Source organism: Pipra filicauda, unplaced genomic scaffold (assembly GCF_003945595.2).
Source record: "Pipra filicauda isolate LSUMZ 115617 unplaced genomic scaffold, ASM394559v2 scaffold218_size1660888_pilon, whole genome shotgun sequence".
Taxonomy (NCBI): domain Eukaryota; kingdom Metazoa; phylum Chordata; class Aves; order Passeriformes; family Pipridae; genus Pipra; species Pipra filicauda.
The window spans coordinates 1,259,502-1,273,984 of record NW_024104330.1 but is presented as its reverse complement, the minus strand read 5'-3'; the positions used below and the strand labels follow the sequence as shown (position 1 = coordinate 1,273,984).

Below are 14,483 nucleotides of genomic sequence, written 5' to 3'. Positions count from 1 at the left end.
GCAGCAAATGTGATCATAATTCCTCTCCTCTTGTACTCCGTTTGTGTTGGTTCCCACTGCTTCTCCAGACTAGGAGACTTTAGTTTGTAAAACTGGCCAGCTCTTTCTCATCCCTCATTTCCTTTGTTGATGGCAGTAAACCATCCAATGAACTCGTCCAGAACTTTCGAGGCATGGAAAACAAATTGGGCCATGCTGTTGGAAGCAGATGGATTTCCCCACAAAGCTGTGCTATCACTGCCACTTTAACAGCTGGGCAGATTTAGCCTCTGCTTGGAGAGTGCAGCTGCACTGAGAGCACAAAGGATAACAACATAAACTCAGTTGAGACAAGAGGTGCCTGAGTGGTGGGGAGGGCTGATGGGAAACATCTGCTCTTGGAGACAGTAGCTCTTAGGCAGCTGTTGGAGATGTCCTGTGAGCTTCCCATCTCTGGACTTGTCTTCAGCTGTCAAAATTCATTATGCTGGGGGCCCTTCCAATGGGACACGAACTGGGAAAGAGGAGGAAAAGACTGCAGGCTCTGAGGTGAGGTGGTCGCTTTTCTGCATTCTTGTTTTTACAGATAATTTGGGGGGATAGTGAGGATCCAGTGAGATCCCACAGGTTAAGAGAAACCCTTTTATAACAGAGACCTATGTCTCTCAAACTCTTTTCTTTTTCTGTACTTCTTGCATAGTCCATAGGTTGCCTGCACAGGTGTCCTCAATGTTTACTCCTTCCCTTGCTGACATGCTCTGTGGTGGTATTAGTCAACTTCTCAAGCCTTGTTTTTCTCTTAATTTCTGTCTATAATGTTACTGTCTGGGTTTGGGAGTACTTTTTTGCCCCACTGTTGATGACATATGGCAAGGTAGAGGGGAGGTGAGCCTGACTATGCTTGTCCTAGAGCAGGACAGCAGTTGTATAAGGACTTCATGTATGTGTGTATGCCTGAATCAACTTGATGTAAAAGTCTCTGTGACCCTTTCTAGTCTGAGTTCTTGTGCTACACTCAGCTGTGTCATCTGAAGGCTCAAACTGTTAAAATTCAGCCTAGCTTCTGGTTTTAATTCTTTGTTTTCTAGTGAGTGAGATCTGCTGCTGGCAGGCCACTTCCACAGTAAAGCTAAAGATGATTAACTGTATTTGCAAGTCCTGCTGCACAGAACAATTCAGACACGATGTTTGGGTTGGTCACACGTCCCTTGTAACCACTTTGCACACAGAGGTTTTGTTTTTCAGTGTGGCAGGAAAAAGTAGTGAGCTAAACTGCTTCAAAACCAGTACAAATTAAATCAATTGCATCTGCCTTCTGTATCCTACAGACTCCCTTCAGTTCCATTTGTTGCATGGACCCACTAGCCCTTGGCACATAAACTAGTTTTTGCCCTCAGAACACTTTCTAGTTCTCTGTATGAAACCAAGACACTAAAGCTGGCTCTGCTGGGAAGAGTAAATCACAGATTTGCCCACATGAGGTTACTCAGTACCTTGTTGTATTGTTGGCCAAACATGCCTGCAGGCCTCTGGTTGTGGGCTTGCCAAGTCAGAGGACTGTGTGGTCTTCCTGTTAACATTTGTGTTTCATGTGGTCATGGGACTGAGGTATAGCCCATCTGCAAGATCAGTTTTCTTTAATTAGAAATCCTTGACTCCTCTTTCTTACACTGTCTTTATATGAGAGAATAACTGATGATCTTCCCCTTATGTTCACAGTCCGAAGGCACAAGGCTGCAGAAGGACCTCCGAACTTACTTGGCCTCCGTGAAAGGTAAGGTCTGCATAAGCAGAGGATTGTTTCCCCCCTAGTGCTTACCTACACAGTGAGGTTTCTGCAGCCACCCCCTTCCTGGTGTTCCTCAGGTGTGAGTTGTAGGAAAGGTCAGCCTTGTCTGGCGATGGATTTTTCTGAATCCTTGAGGACCAGCTGGGATGGAATGGGGTTGTGCCAAACTTGGTGCTGTCTTAGTAGATAGACTTTATTGTGTTCTGCTAGGGGAGGACGAGCACAAAGGGTTTGAGGCAACTGCATCCTTCATTCCTTTCTCCCTCTGGTTACCTTCTATCTCTGTGTTATCAAAGGTCAGACATTTAGTAAGTCGCCTGTGTCTCCATTCCTCAGGGTGAGGGTTAAACTGTGAGGAATGTATACTTTTCTTCTTTTTCTGAACAGTTCCCTCTTCTTTGCTAGCTATGCACGAGGCCTCCAAGAAGCTGACAGAGTGTTTGCAGGAAGTTTATGAGCCAGATTGGCCTGGAAGAGATGACACAAATAAAATAGCAGAGGTAAGACTTTGTCCAGGATGTGGGGATGTCCAAACTTGCTCTGTCAGTAGAGATGAGTTTTGAAAGCCATGTCTGTGCACCGTATCTCTTCAGGCATGTGATTTTGCAGAAGAACTGGAAACAAACTCAGCATTGGGAAGAAAGGAAGGCTGAAAGGATATGGCCTGTATTTTTGTCTGTGTAGGACGCTGTCCCCAGATGCTTTTATGCTACACAGGGTGGTATGCTTATGCCCAAAAGCTGTTTGTTCTGCTAAAAGTGGCTAAACAGGGACAGAGGATGACAAAAGAGTCAATAGGGTTAACTGGATGTATTGCTTATGCTCTGTGCAAGAGAAAGAAGAAGATAAATCTGTGGCCAAAGCATGGTGTAGCCATTGTGTAGCTGCAACAACCTCTCAGTCATGGCAGTACCACCAGCTGCCTTATTTCAGTTGCTTCCTTGTTTGGCTGAGCCATGTCACCCCAACCTGCTGTTCTTCTCATCCCTTGGTGAGGTGATGCTCATCCAACTTGCCCAGGTGTGTTTTGTGGAGCTTAGGGCACAACCTGACATTTGACAGCTTGGATCCCCCTTGGCATGTGCATGTGGTGGGTCCAGCTGGAGGCAGGCACCCTCTGCTATTTTACTCAGCTGTTCTGCTGAGCAGCAGCTGTGGCAGTTCAGCTCTGTGGATCCATTTGCCATGAAGCTGCAGGATTGGGCTTATTTGCAGCTGTCTGTGGCATCAGAGCAGTGGTGAAGGAATAGACAAGAGAGCAGGAGAAGGATTCTTTCCTTCCCCTTCTTTTCCCTGCAGAAGATCTCACCTGAAATAACATCTGCATCTTGCCCAGGAAATAATGACTTCAAAGCAGATAAATCAAACAAAACCTGAACATTTCCAGGTCAATTCTTGCATTAGCATGGAAACTTTGCATTAGGAAGTACTCTTGCAGTAAATAATGGAGTTGCATTTCAGCTGGTTTGGCTTCACATTCTCTGTTGGCCTTGTTTCTTCCTGAGCTGCTGTGGTGCCTCCTGGAAGACTGACCCTTCAGAAAATTTGAGCCAGAGAGGTCAAAGGGAGCAGGAGTCCTGAGAACTCAGTGTAGCTACTCTTTGAGTCTGCAGGAATATTTCCAACCCTCCACCTCTCCCTTTAATGCCTTGTTTATATTCCTCTTGTGAAAAGACAGGTGAGAGAGAAGTGTTATTCCTGCCAAATAAAAACCATAAAGTGGTAGTTTTTCCTGAATGTTTTAGCCAAAACCCATTGTTCAAGTGAAAAAACAGGAGAAAGGGGTGATTTACACCTAATTCAAAGTGTTGATAGCAAATTACTGTGCCTGAGATCAGGTCAAGGATAAAATGTGCGAGGTTCAGGATACAAGTCTTGGCTGTGACCTCTGTTGGGCTGTGGATGCAGGTGGTGTGAGGGCTGAAGACTGCTAGAATAGCTTTCTGTTATTGTTCATGATCCTCCAGAAAGCTGTTTTGTAATGAAAAGCAGAAAATGGTGCCTCGAGGTGTCAGGTGTCCCATTTTTGTGGCTGCAGGCAGAAGGAGGTAAAGCCAGCCTGACATTCATCTTCCCTTCCATTGTAAGGACTTGATCTAACATTGCAGGAGGAAAGACAGGTCTTCAAAGGCTCTTTGTTCTTGGAGAGGTCACCTGAATTAGCAGCATCAGGCTTTGTACATTTCTGCCAAGATCTCTGTTTTCAACTAACTTCTCTGTTCCTTAGTTTTTCAAAGAAATTGCTATTTCTTAAGAGCTCTGGGGAACTAAGATTGTTGACTGTAGCATTCACAGAGAAAAAATAGAAATGTGGAGCCTTGTGTTCTTAATAGTTAGCTCATTACTTTTGTTTTTCAGAACAATGATCTCCTATGGACAGATTTCCATCAGAAGCTGGTGGATCAAGCACTTCTGACCATGGATACGTACCTTGGCCAATTTCCAGATATTAAAGTAAGATTCTTTTTAAATCTTTTCATCTAGAGATTAACAGCAGATAAAACCTCAAAAGATCAATTTCTTGCATCCCCATCTTCTTTAGGAAGGATGTGTGTGCTATGCTGCTCCAAGGTTTTCTTTGAGAGCAGCCAAGATGCTTGCAGCTCTGGATTATGTGAAAATGTTTTGTTCTACTTTTGGGCTTAAAATGAGAGTGAAGAATCCAGGGGAAAGATGCTGAAGAGAAAACATAAGTGTGAAACAGGAGGATCCATCAAATTCCTCATTGCATCAGAATGCAGGGGGGCAGTGTCAGCAATAGCTTAGAAATTCTCAATCTCTCTTTTTAGTCCTTTTGTCTTTTAACTTCCTTGTAAGCACAAAAACATTGAGGAAGAATTTGGTGGCAAATGTACTTTACAAGTAGAGACTGGTGTGGAAGGCAGATTTCTGTGAGTCCTTGAAGTCCTGCTGTGTGTATAAACAGCTTTTTTCAGGGAAAGGGGAACACTGGATATCTTTTTGGGAGAGATCATATCCAAGGACCTGGGTTTGAATGAAGTCCTGTGACCTTCCCTTCCCCCACAGTTCTCTCCTCTCCATTCGTTTTCAGGATTGTGCAGGAAATGTCTTCACCATATGGAAGCACTAGTAATGATATCACCATATGGAAGTATCAGCTTGGATACTTTCCAGTGAAAACAACCCTTTCTCCACCACATGTCTCCTAAAACTTTTGTCAATATTTGTTGCTTCAGGAGGATCGTGCTGTATCAAAGGGGGGCAGGTCACAGGCTTGTAAAATGAGCCCTGAACAGCAGTGTCCTCGTCTCCTGGGACTCCTTGTTTTTGGTTCATTTTTCCAGCCTCTTCTGACCCTGGAAGTCTGAAGTGGGGAAGGGCGAAGAGGCTTGCTGCTGCTTTCCACCCACTGCAGGCTGTAGAGCTGATCACTCCATGCAGGCTGATGTCATGTGCCTCAGTTAGCACTGCAGAGCCTTGTGCACTGCTTCCTAAGCAGGAGGGTTTATTTGGGGCTTGCTGTAGGCTCAGACTTTGGCACTGTTTTGGTCCAAATCACATTTTACCAGCCTCATTGGTTGTGCACTGGGTCACCTCATAGTGTCATGTTTCCCATGTTGAGTATCTTCATCATTTCTTAAATCTGATGGGGTTCTTCTGAGGTTTTACGGTGGGATTTTAAGAGGAGCACAAGACTTGGGACCACCCAAATTCCACCAAAACTCAAGGTGTTAGGTACTGAATTCCTATGGATACTTTGTGACTTCTGAATGGGCCACAAAGGTGTTTATTACTAATATTCTTTCTCAGTCTTCAGATGATGCTCTAGAGGAAAATTTTATATTATTACCTAAAAGCAACTTTATGCACGATTCGAGTAATGTTTTAGAGAAAGTACTACTCACCTCTGCTTCCCTTCCTGAAATGAGTGAGAACTTGGTTTTATGTTGGTTCTTATAATAAAATATGGATATATTTCACAAGAGTTGGCTATTTCTTTCAAATGGACTTCCAGTGGTATGAATTTAAAAAAATCAGTATGTTTTTATTGGTCATTCACTTGGATGCATCATGTTTCTTACTCCAGAGCACTGAGAAGTGTTCAGATCAAGTATATTTTCTTCAACTGGTAGAAACTCCTAGAAATGCAGTTGTTGAAGATTTCTACGCTTGTACAGATGTGTAGTTTGGCTTCACAGAAGGAATTAGTGTTCTTGAGGTTGGCAGAAAAAACACCCAGTCTTATGTAGTTTACACAATATTTGAGTTGCTTTTTGTTGTTGTGGTAATAGTTTTCTGGTTTTTGTTTTCCACAAAATAAAATTTTCTGTTTTTCCTGGAATTCTGACATTATTGTGATAACAAAAGATGATTTTTGGAGAGAAGATGATTTTATTTTAGTTATGTGAAGGCCTGTTTTCTATTATTTCAAAATATGTGATGAGTGAGATCATGCATGCATTATTTTTTGTTAAATGCTAACTTATTCTGAATTCGTCTTCACTTGAGGGGTTGGAAAAATTCCCTTGAATTTTTTGGACTTGCAAAGGGATGCACAGCAGGGATGTGAAAACATAGTATTCCTTTAGCAAGGGATTTTGTATGTTAAAGAGAATAATTTGTCCAATGTTGGTTGTTCACCCCTGAACAAAACCTATCTATTTTCTCTAACTTGGCAAAAGTACTTTATCCTTTTTTTGCAGGTCACTGTCTGTACCTCTTAGAGTAGGATTCTTGCATAATCTTTAATATTTCTGAGTGAGTTTTTCGTTGATTTTGCAGAATGTGCAATAAGAATATAAGTCTCTGCAGTGAGCCCAGGGAAGATAAACTGTCACCCAAATTCTGAATAGCTGTGGAGTTGGCAATTTTCTGTCTTGCACTGAAACTGGTGTCCTACTAGGTTTAAAATGAAATCAGTAAAGGAGGGTGTGGTTTGGCTTTCTTTTTCTTTCTCCTTTTCTCTCTCTCTTTTTTTTTTTTTTTTTAAGGAAGCTCAAATTAAGATGGATTTGTTGCAAAGTAGTAAACTCTGTTGGAGTTCAGCTATGACATGCATTTAGTGGTGGGTACCTTCAGTTGTCCTAGAGCCACACAAGGAATTCCTGTAGCCTTCCAGGACTGGGCTAAATCCTATTACTGCCATCACAGGCAATGGTGTGGACAGTGGTTACTCCAGGAGGGCTCACACACACTGTATTTGTACTTTGCAGCATTTCCATGTACTCTACTGGAAACATGAGGGTGGGTGTTAAAAGATCAGGAGCTGCAAAAACAGGGAGGAGTGACCTTGTTTGAGAGATGGGTGACATTGAATCAAACTGCCTGGTGGGGTAGCAGGAAAACCTGTTTGCTTTGTCAGAGGTGGGGAAAACTCTAGCTATCTCTACCAGTCTGACCTGGGGGAAAAATCATGCCTCAAATCCCAGACTGGGCCGTGTGTTTTATCTGGTGCATTCACAAGATACATTAACTAGCATCTCAGAGATTGTCATTCTGCTGGAGCCCCCTGCAATACCCTGTCTCCTGGCTGGCAACATGATGTCTGGGAGGTGTCTTATAGTGACTTCAGCTGTGGGGTGGCTCAGCTTCTTCGTGATTCCTCTCGGATTTAGCTGAACATTTGGAAATCAGTTTGGGTGTGTGTGTGGCTGAGATCCTGCAGATCTGCTGTGACTCACACAGAGCTGCACCAGCATTTGCTGGAAGTTCATAGGAGCATGTGTGGGAGACGTGCGAACTGGTCCCAGCTGGTCTGGCAGAGAGATCAACCCTGAGTGCAGTTTTACAGCTTATCTGCGGGAGCCTGGGGAGACGAAACCCTACCTCCCTGCCAAGCACGGTAGAGAGGGGGATTCTGCTTTTGCGAGTAAATCCAAATGCTGATTCCTCATTCTGCACTTTCTGTGTCCCTGGGTGATGTGATTACTTAGAAGCCTTCCTGGCTCTTTGCCATGCCTTTTCACTCTGTTCTCCAGTCTATCTCTAGAGTGCAGATCACAGACGCTTGTCCAGACTCTCTGAGCTGCTGGGGGTTAGGGTCAGGCTGGGAAGACTTGTGCTCCAACCCAGATAGTCTGGGGTGTTTGCAGATAGTGTGGGAGGCAAGGGTCTGAGGGGATGGATAATTCCTGAAACAGGGCAGCCCAGTGGACCAGAGCCTCAAAATAGTGCATCTCTGCTAGAGGAGAGAACCTGAGGCACCTCAGATGATGAAGGGTAAGAGAGGATCATGCCAAAGGTCTGCCTTTCTATCCTGGATTCGCAACCATGGATTTGTCAGGACTCCATTCCTGAGTCTGAGTCTGGTACACAGTCTCACAACAAACCCTTGTGTTGTTACAGCTTTGGTGTGTCTTGCCTATTGGTTATACAGTGCTGCAGGTTTTCCCTCACACTGCCCTTGCTCAGTAGTGACTGACAGCAGACCACTGCCTGTGGCTGCAGTCACTTCTGTCTGCAGCTCCTGTCACAAGGTCCAAAGGGCTGTCCTAGGCATATCCTGAGCATATGGATGAATGCTTTTGCTGTGCTCGCAATGAAAATGCCTTCTTTTGTTGAACTTAAACTTGTAAGCTTCCACACAAACTAGTGAACTGGTTAGAGACTGGCTGCAGCCCCCAGGAAGCCCTGAAAATGATGAAGCAGTGGGGCTCAGGAAAACAATGGAGCTACAGTTGTGAAAACATTAATGTCAGCCAGAGGTGGAGCCTGTTGGTTGGATCCCTTTACCTTCCCTGTCTTTGTCTGCTTGCCTCCTGAGGAGCTCCCTCTAGAGTGGTGGTTGTCACAGGTGGCTCCCATGGCCACTTCTCTGGGCAGCCTGTATGGAGGATCCAGTGAATGTCCTTGTGTGGGCAGAGCACGGGGTGCTCTGAAAATTGGGTGAAGAGGAGGGTTGTTTTCCCGAGAGGTTTTGCAATTTTGGCTGCTGGAGAAGATTGGCATGACTCTTTTCTCCTTCTTTTTTAGTCTCGTATAGCAAAGCGAGGAAGGAAGCTTGTGGATTATGACAGTGCCAGACACCACTTTGAAGCCCTGCAAACTGCAAAGAAGAAGGATGAAACCAAAATCGCAAAGGTAAAGCAAACAGGAGGATATGCAGCCATCCTATCGTTTTGCGTTTGCTTACTGAGCAGCTTTTAAGTGCACCTGTACCTCTTCACTGTGTTTTCATGGAATCAATTACATTGGAAAGGACCTTTAAGATCATTTCAGTGTTGTGAACTGGTGAGGTTTTGCTAGGTATTTCCTTCTCATTTGTTTAGTTCTCCTAGAAGACAGGATAGCCTCTGCTGGGTTGGTCCAGACCCACCATCATCAGTCTGCGTCTCTTGGTGGCTAAATGCGTGTGCTTACTCCCATGCTACAGGACCAGTAACCTCTGGCTCAAAAGCCTATGCATCTCTTGGGGAAGCAAAACCTTGCAATGCCCCTGAAAAATTTTCCAGTTTGCCTGCTTCTTGGGACTCTCTCCCCATCTTAGAGTAGTGTTTGAGTGTTGCTTGAGGTGGATTGTGTTTGTGAAGTCCTCTGATATCCTAGGACAGAGACCCTTAGGAGTGTGAATTTCAAGTTTGTTGATGGAAGTGCACTCTATGCACAGTTGTTGAATGTGTTATCTGTTGGTCACAATTAGTGGATAATAAATATGGCTGTCACATTTCTTTCATACCTGTGAATAGCTTGATCCAGGGTTTACTGCAGAGCATGCCCAACACTTGAGTGAAGGATTTTATTTTTAATGAAATTTATTTTAATTAAAAAAAAAGTTTACTTTTTTTTTTAATGAAGCTGAAAAAAAATCGTAGTGCTAACTTTGTTCTAGAGTAGGTACATGGTTTGAATACTGCTCAGAAAATGAGCTGTGGATTACTCCTGTACCCCAAGTTATTTGAATCCATGTGCTTCACTCCACAGGACAGTTTTTGACACAACAGAATAGTCCAGTGCTGGGGAGACATCTTTAATTCTCTTCATTGTGGGCACATTGGGACTCTTCAGGGTAGAAGCAGTGCAGGAAAGATTTGTATCTTTTACAGGCTGACAAGAGTTGTCATCCTTTGCTTAGAGTTATTTCTGGTAGGGGGAATATGGGCTTACGTGAGAGATGCTGGTGTTTTTCCTGCATGGAAGAAATTAAGATGCATCTCTTCCCTGGGTGAAAGATGTGCATCTAATGGCCACAATACTTTTATTGTTAAGATGCAGTTCTTCAGTCATCTACACACCCAGTGCATGCACTGTGATTAATCTTGACAGACAAAAGGGGAGAGAGGTTGATGGCCCAGGTGTCTTTGTATCATTTGTGTGGCAAAGCAAGTCTTCGTTCTGTATGCAAGGCATGAGGCCCAGCTGGTTGTGCCTTCAGTTCAAAGCACTAATTCACTGTATTTGTGAGTAAGACCAGAATTTCTGTGGGGTGTGTTATTTTTATTGGTGCATGCCTGTGGGATCTTTGCTGCAGTGGAAATGGTTTTTGTAGGAATTGATCCACTCAGGTTGGTACCTGGTGCTCTGCACTAGAGGCTGGCTGCCTTCATCATTGCTGCACTCGCTGTTGCCCCCAAAGCTCACCTAAGTTGATATAACAAGTATGAAAAAAAGTGCAGTTTGAAGAGTGAAGTTCTTGAGATTTAGGAGTTGGTGCTCTGTTCCTGATTCATCCTGTGCAAGAGTCTCTTAGTACTTGATTGGACTCTTCTTGTGAGCCAAAATGTGCACTGGGTCAGATCAGATCTCTGTGCTTTAGGCCATAAGCTCATGCACAGGATAATATGTGACATGTTGCACTGTCCTGATCTTGCAAAGATGGGAGCACTAAGTCCCAGAGAGTTATGTATGTATGGTCTTCCCAAGTGAGCAGTTTTCACAATCCAGCCTGTGGTCTGACATTTGCAGTCGTGCAGCTCTGTTGGGCTGTGGGCAACAGCCGGGGCTCAGCGTGCACTTGGCTGGTGTAGGTAGATCACCTCTCTGTTCCTGTGCCTGCAGTTTTGCTTGTGTGACCTTTGAAGTAGGGTTGTTCCATTATAAATTTCTTTGGAATATGATGACAGGCCCCTAGGAAAGAGAAATCATGTTTCTGACACAGCATACAAGTGGGAACTGACTTGGTTGAGGTTTCATGGTATAGTAACAGAAATAGCAACACGATACTTTTTGGCACTGTATGGTCTCTCTTTTCTAATATATGGATGTTCTTTTCCCACCCAGGACCCCTGCCTCTTATTGCTAAACTTACATCCTGCCATTAAAATAAAGCACTATGGACTTTCAGCTGTTGCATGCAAATAATAATGATGGTTAATTAATCCTGACCTCTCTTTAAGGAGCTCCAACTTCACAGCCATGCCTTGGAGTAGGGTTGTCTGTGTGCTAGGTCACTAACAACTGTATTTGTTGCTCTTACAGCTGCCTGGCTGGTCTGCAGTATCCAGCCCACACGGGAGCATTAATTACTGCTAAACTTGGCATGCTTCAAAGGATTCATAACTGATCGGTCCCAGGATGTTTGTTTTTTTTCTCTCGCTTTGGTGATACTGGTTTGGCCCAGCCTCTAAATACACTCTCTGTTGTGATTTTAATTTTTTTATCCTAAAAGATATATGTTTGTGTCTCTCTTGTTCTCTGTTTATTTTTGTTCTTTTTTTCACTCAAACATGCTCCCTCCCCCCAGCCTGTTTCGCTGCTTGAGAAAGCTGCGCCTCAGTGGTGTCAAGGGAAGCTACAAGCTCACCTCGTTGCACAAACTAATCTGCTCCGAAATCAGGTGACTGCTGATCTACCTGGCTCTAACCCTGCATGCGCTATTTTGGGCTCTAGATTGTACCATGCAAGTAATCTCCAGGCAACGTTCACTCTAGTCTCCTCTGTTACGTGTCCTTGGTGCTCCTGAGCCACATGGACACATGGAAGTTGCTGACCAGTGAATGAATCTGTGCCTGCCCGATTGATTTCTAGTCAGGTGTGTTAATCCTGGACTACTGTTTCCTCCCCCTAAAATGAAATGTAGAGGAAGAAAGGCTATGGAATAATGCTGAGACAGAGGATGATGCAGTACAGTTCATCCAATTATTGCTTTCTTTTTCCTCTAAGAGAAGCAGTCAATTTTTATTGTTGCTGTTTCAAAAAAAGAAAAAGAGGAAACACCGGAAAATTGACTTATGCAGTCATGTTGTTCAATAAAGCTGGAAAGAAATAACATTACAATTTCTGTGGCTGCTGAGTTAGGTTGCAACATTCTCCTGTGGTAAAGTCCAGGTTTCCCAAATGGGCACTGTCCTGGCTCATGTGGTTTAAAAGAGCCGTTTCCAGATCCAGGGTTTCAAAATCTGTAGGAGAAGAGGTGGGCCCAGATCAGGCAAGTTGCACCCTATGTGATGTATTTGAACAGTTCTAGGTTGAGGTCATCGTTGCATCATCTGTCAGAATTTAAGTTATAGTGTTTTGAGGGGCATGAGAGCAGCTCAGAGGAACTGCAGCAAATGAAATTTCAATCGTACTTGCATAGAAGTGTGACTTCCTGATGAAATCTCCCTCAGTGTTTCCCTTGGAACACTTTCAGGGATAAGAGGGAGTTGACAGAAGTCAGTGAGAAGAGGCTTTCAATGAACAAGGGATAGTAAATCATTACCCAGAGTGGGAGAGTGCCAGTTACCTGCTCACAAGTTCCTGGTGAGCTCATCTGTTCTCATTTGAATGTTCCTATGTCTTCACATTCCTTGTCAGTGAATTAATTCAGTTTAGAAACACTGAATTGTTCTCACCTTAAGAAGCACCTGGGTTTTTCACAGTCAGTTTATGACTGCAGATCAGGGAAAAAACTAGATTACCATGTCAGTAAAGCCTGGAGGAAGAAGAGCTGTTAACAACCCTGCTTAAGATGTAGAGCAAAGGGAGGAAATATGTATTCATTCTTGATTGAAGGGAGGAGAGATGGCAAGCTGCCAGGGGCTTTTCCTGTGCCTCTGCTGGCCCAGCTGGGATCTGTCTGCACAGTTGTGGTTCTTGATTGGTCTGTTTGACTGGTGGTATTTCTGGAGGACTAGAAAGCAGGTATGGGAAGTTTCTCAAGCCACGAATAAATATATAAATAAAACAGCTCTTGGGCATTTTTTGTCTTCTCAGACTGACTGGAGCCAGTGAGAGTAATGCCACTACTCACAGATTGCCCAGTACCTATAAGTGCCCCCTCATCCATGCACTCGGATCTTAGACAGGGTACCAAGAGTCATCTGAAAATTTCACTGTACGTGACTTTGTCCTAAAGCATATGCAAGGGACTGTGTAATCTTTCCACCCACTGTGGTGTGGGGGTGTTAATCTCCTAATACACAGCTTTAATATTTTCAGTGACCACAGATACTCTCAAATCAATTTAAGTCCTCGAAGTTTTTTCCGCTTTCATTCTTGAGCTAAGTAATACTATTGCCCACCTTAATTTTTTGTTTCTACTTGTGTGAGTATTCAGGGTTGGTTTTTTTTTTCTCTTTATTTTAATTTTTATTTTTATTGGAAACTAACAAAAAACCCCCAAACAAAACCCAAAAGCAAACCAAACAAAAAACCACAAAAAACCTCCTCAATAAAGAAGGTTAGCTTGTTTTCTGAACCTGTAGGTTTTTCCAGCTTACCTTCCCAAACATGAACAGGCAGTCTTTACATTTGCGTGACTTCAAGACTGAAGGTGTTAATGACAGCCCTAAATCTCATTAAGCTCTTGATAAAACTGGGAGGGCTGATGATGCTCCATTTATTGAGAAGCTTCAGAATGTTAAGACTAAAAAAAAAGTCTTTCCTTTTACCAGCAGCTGTGTTGCTGTCTCTTCTTGCCCGATAATTTTACAACCTCTGTGCTAAAATGGGGTCAGTGAGATCTGTTACTTCTACTATGAAGCAAAGTCCCTCCCTCCAGTGTGCATACCACTGGCTCTTTAGGACTTTAGCAGATACTAACAAAAACAACAGTGGGGTTTTTTTGTGAAGTCTCCTGGGGGAGTTGTTATTGCATGCTCCCACTTACAAATTTTAGTGACTGTGCTTTTTGAAACAAAGGGGAAAATGGCTTAGAACAGCAAATTCTTGCCTTTTGACTAAGCTCCATTGACATGCTGAATCTAAAAAGCAACGTCCTTGGTGCCGCAATGATAACAGAAAAATATCTCTGTCTGTAGGAGAAAGTCAGTAAGTTGAGTCCTGGGCTGTGCTGCCCTTCTGAGAGCTGAGTCTGGCTGAGATTTGTGGGGCTAGGGAGGCTCCCAGCTCTCGTCCTTAATCCTGCCTCATGGATATCTAAACTATTTACTGAGCAGTGCTTAATTACCACAGTTCAGAGCATAGTCTCTGAAGAGGAATGGTCACCATATGGTCTGAAAGCACCAGGCTGGACATAGCCAGACACTCATGAGAGCTGACATGCATGGTAATAAGAGAAACTGTGGAATAATTCCTCCCCCACCCTCCATCACAACTGAACTGGTGGTGCTTGGCACTCTGAGCCTTGGCTAGGTGGAAGGTCAGGAAAGCATTTGTGTTGTCCAGCTTCTGCTCAAACCTTCCCCCTTCAGGCAGGGAGAGGAGAGAAAGATTTTCTGAGATTGTATTTTGTGGACCTGGGCATTATCTCGTTCTGGCCTCAGTTTTCCATCAGGTTGGCAAGGGTGGCAGCTGAAACAGAAAATGCACGGCTATGGTAGCAATGGGCTCTGCTCTGAAACCTGTGTCTGCCTTTCCCCACCTTACTGCATGAGCT

General features: G+C 43.8%; 1 protein-coding gene across 5 annotated transcripts in view; it reads left to right on the top strand.

Annotated features, from left to right (window-relative positions):
• BIN1 (bridging integrator 1) overlaps positions 1–14,483 on the top strand; it is a 94,503-nt gene that overhangs the window by 41,785 nt on the left and 38,235 nt on the right. For 3 of the 5 annotated variants that reach the window (XM_027734689.2, XM_039381223.1, XM_027734695.2), the window contains exons 3-7: positions 1,699–1,753; positions 2,174–2,268; positions 4,127–4,222; positions 8,702–8,809; positions 11,409–11,501. In XM_027734689.2, coding sequence (XP_027590490.1) covers positions 1,699–1,753; positions 2,174–2,268; positions 4,127–4,222; positions 8,702–8,809; positions 11,409–11,501 — 447 coding nt within the window. The remainder of the gene's footprint in view (positions 1–1,698; positions 1,754–2,173; positions 2,269–4,126; positions 4,223–8,701; positions 8,810–11,408; positions 11,502–14,483) is intronic. The other 2 variants (XM_027734691.2, XM_027734696.2) reach the window with 1 other exon arrangement.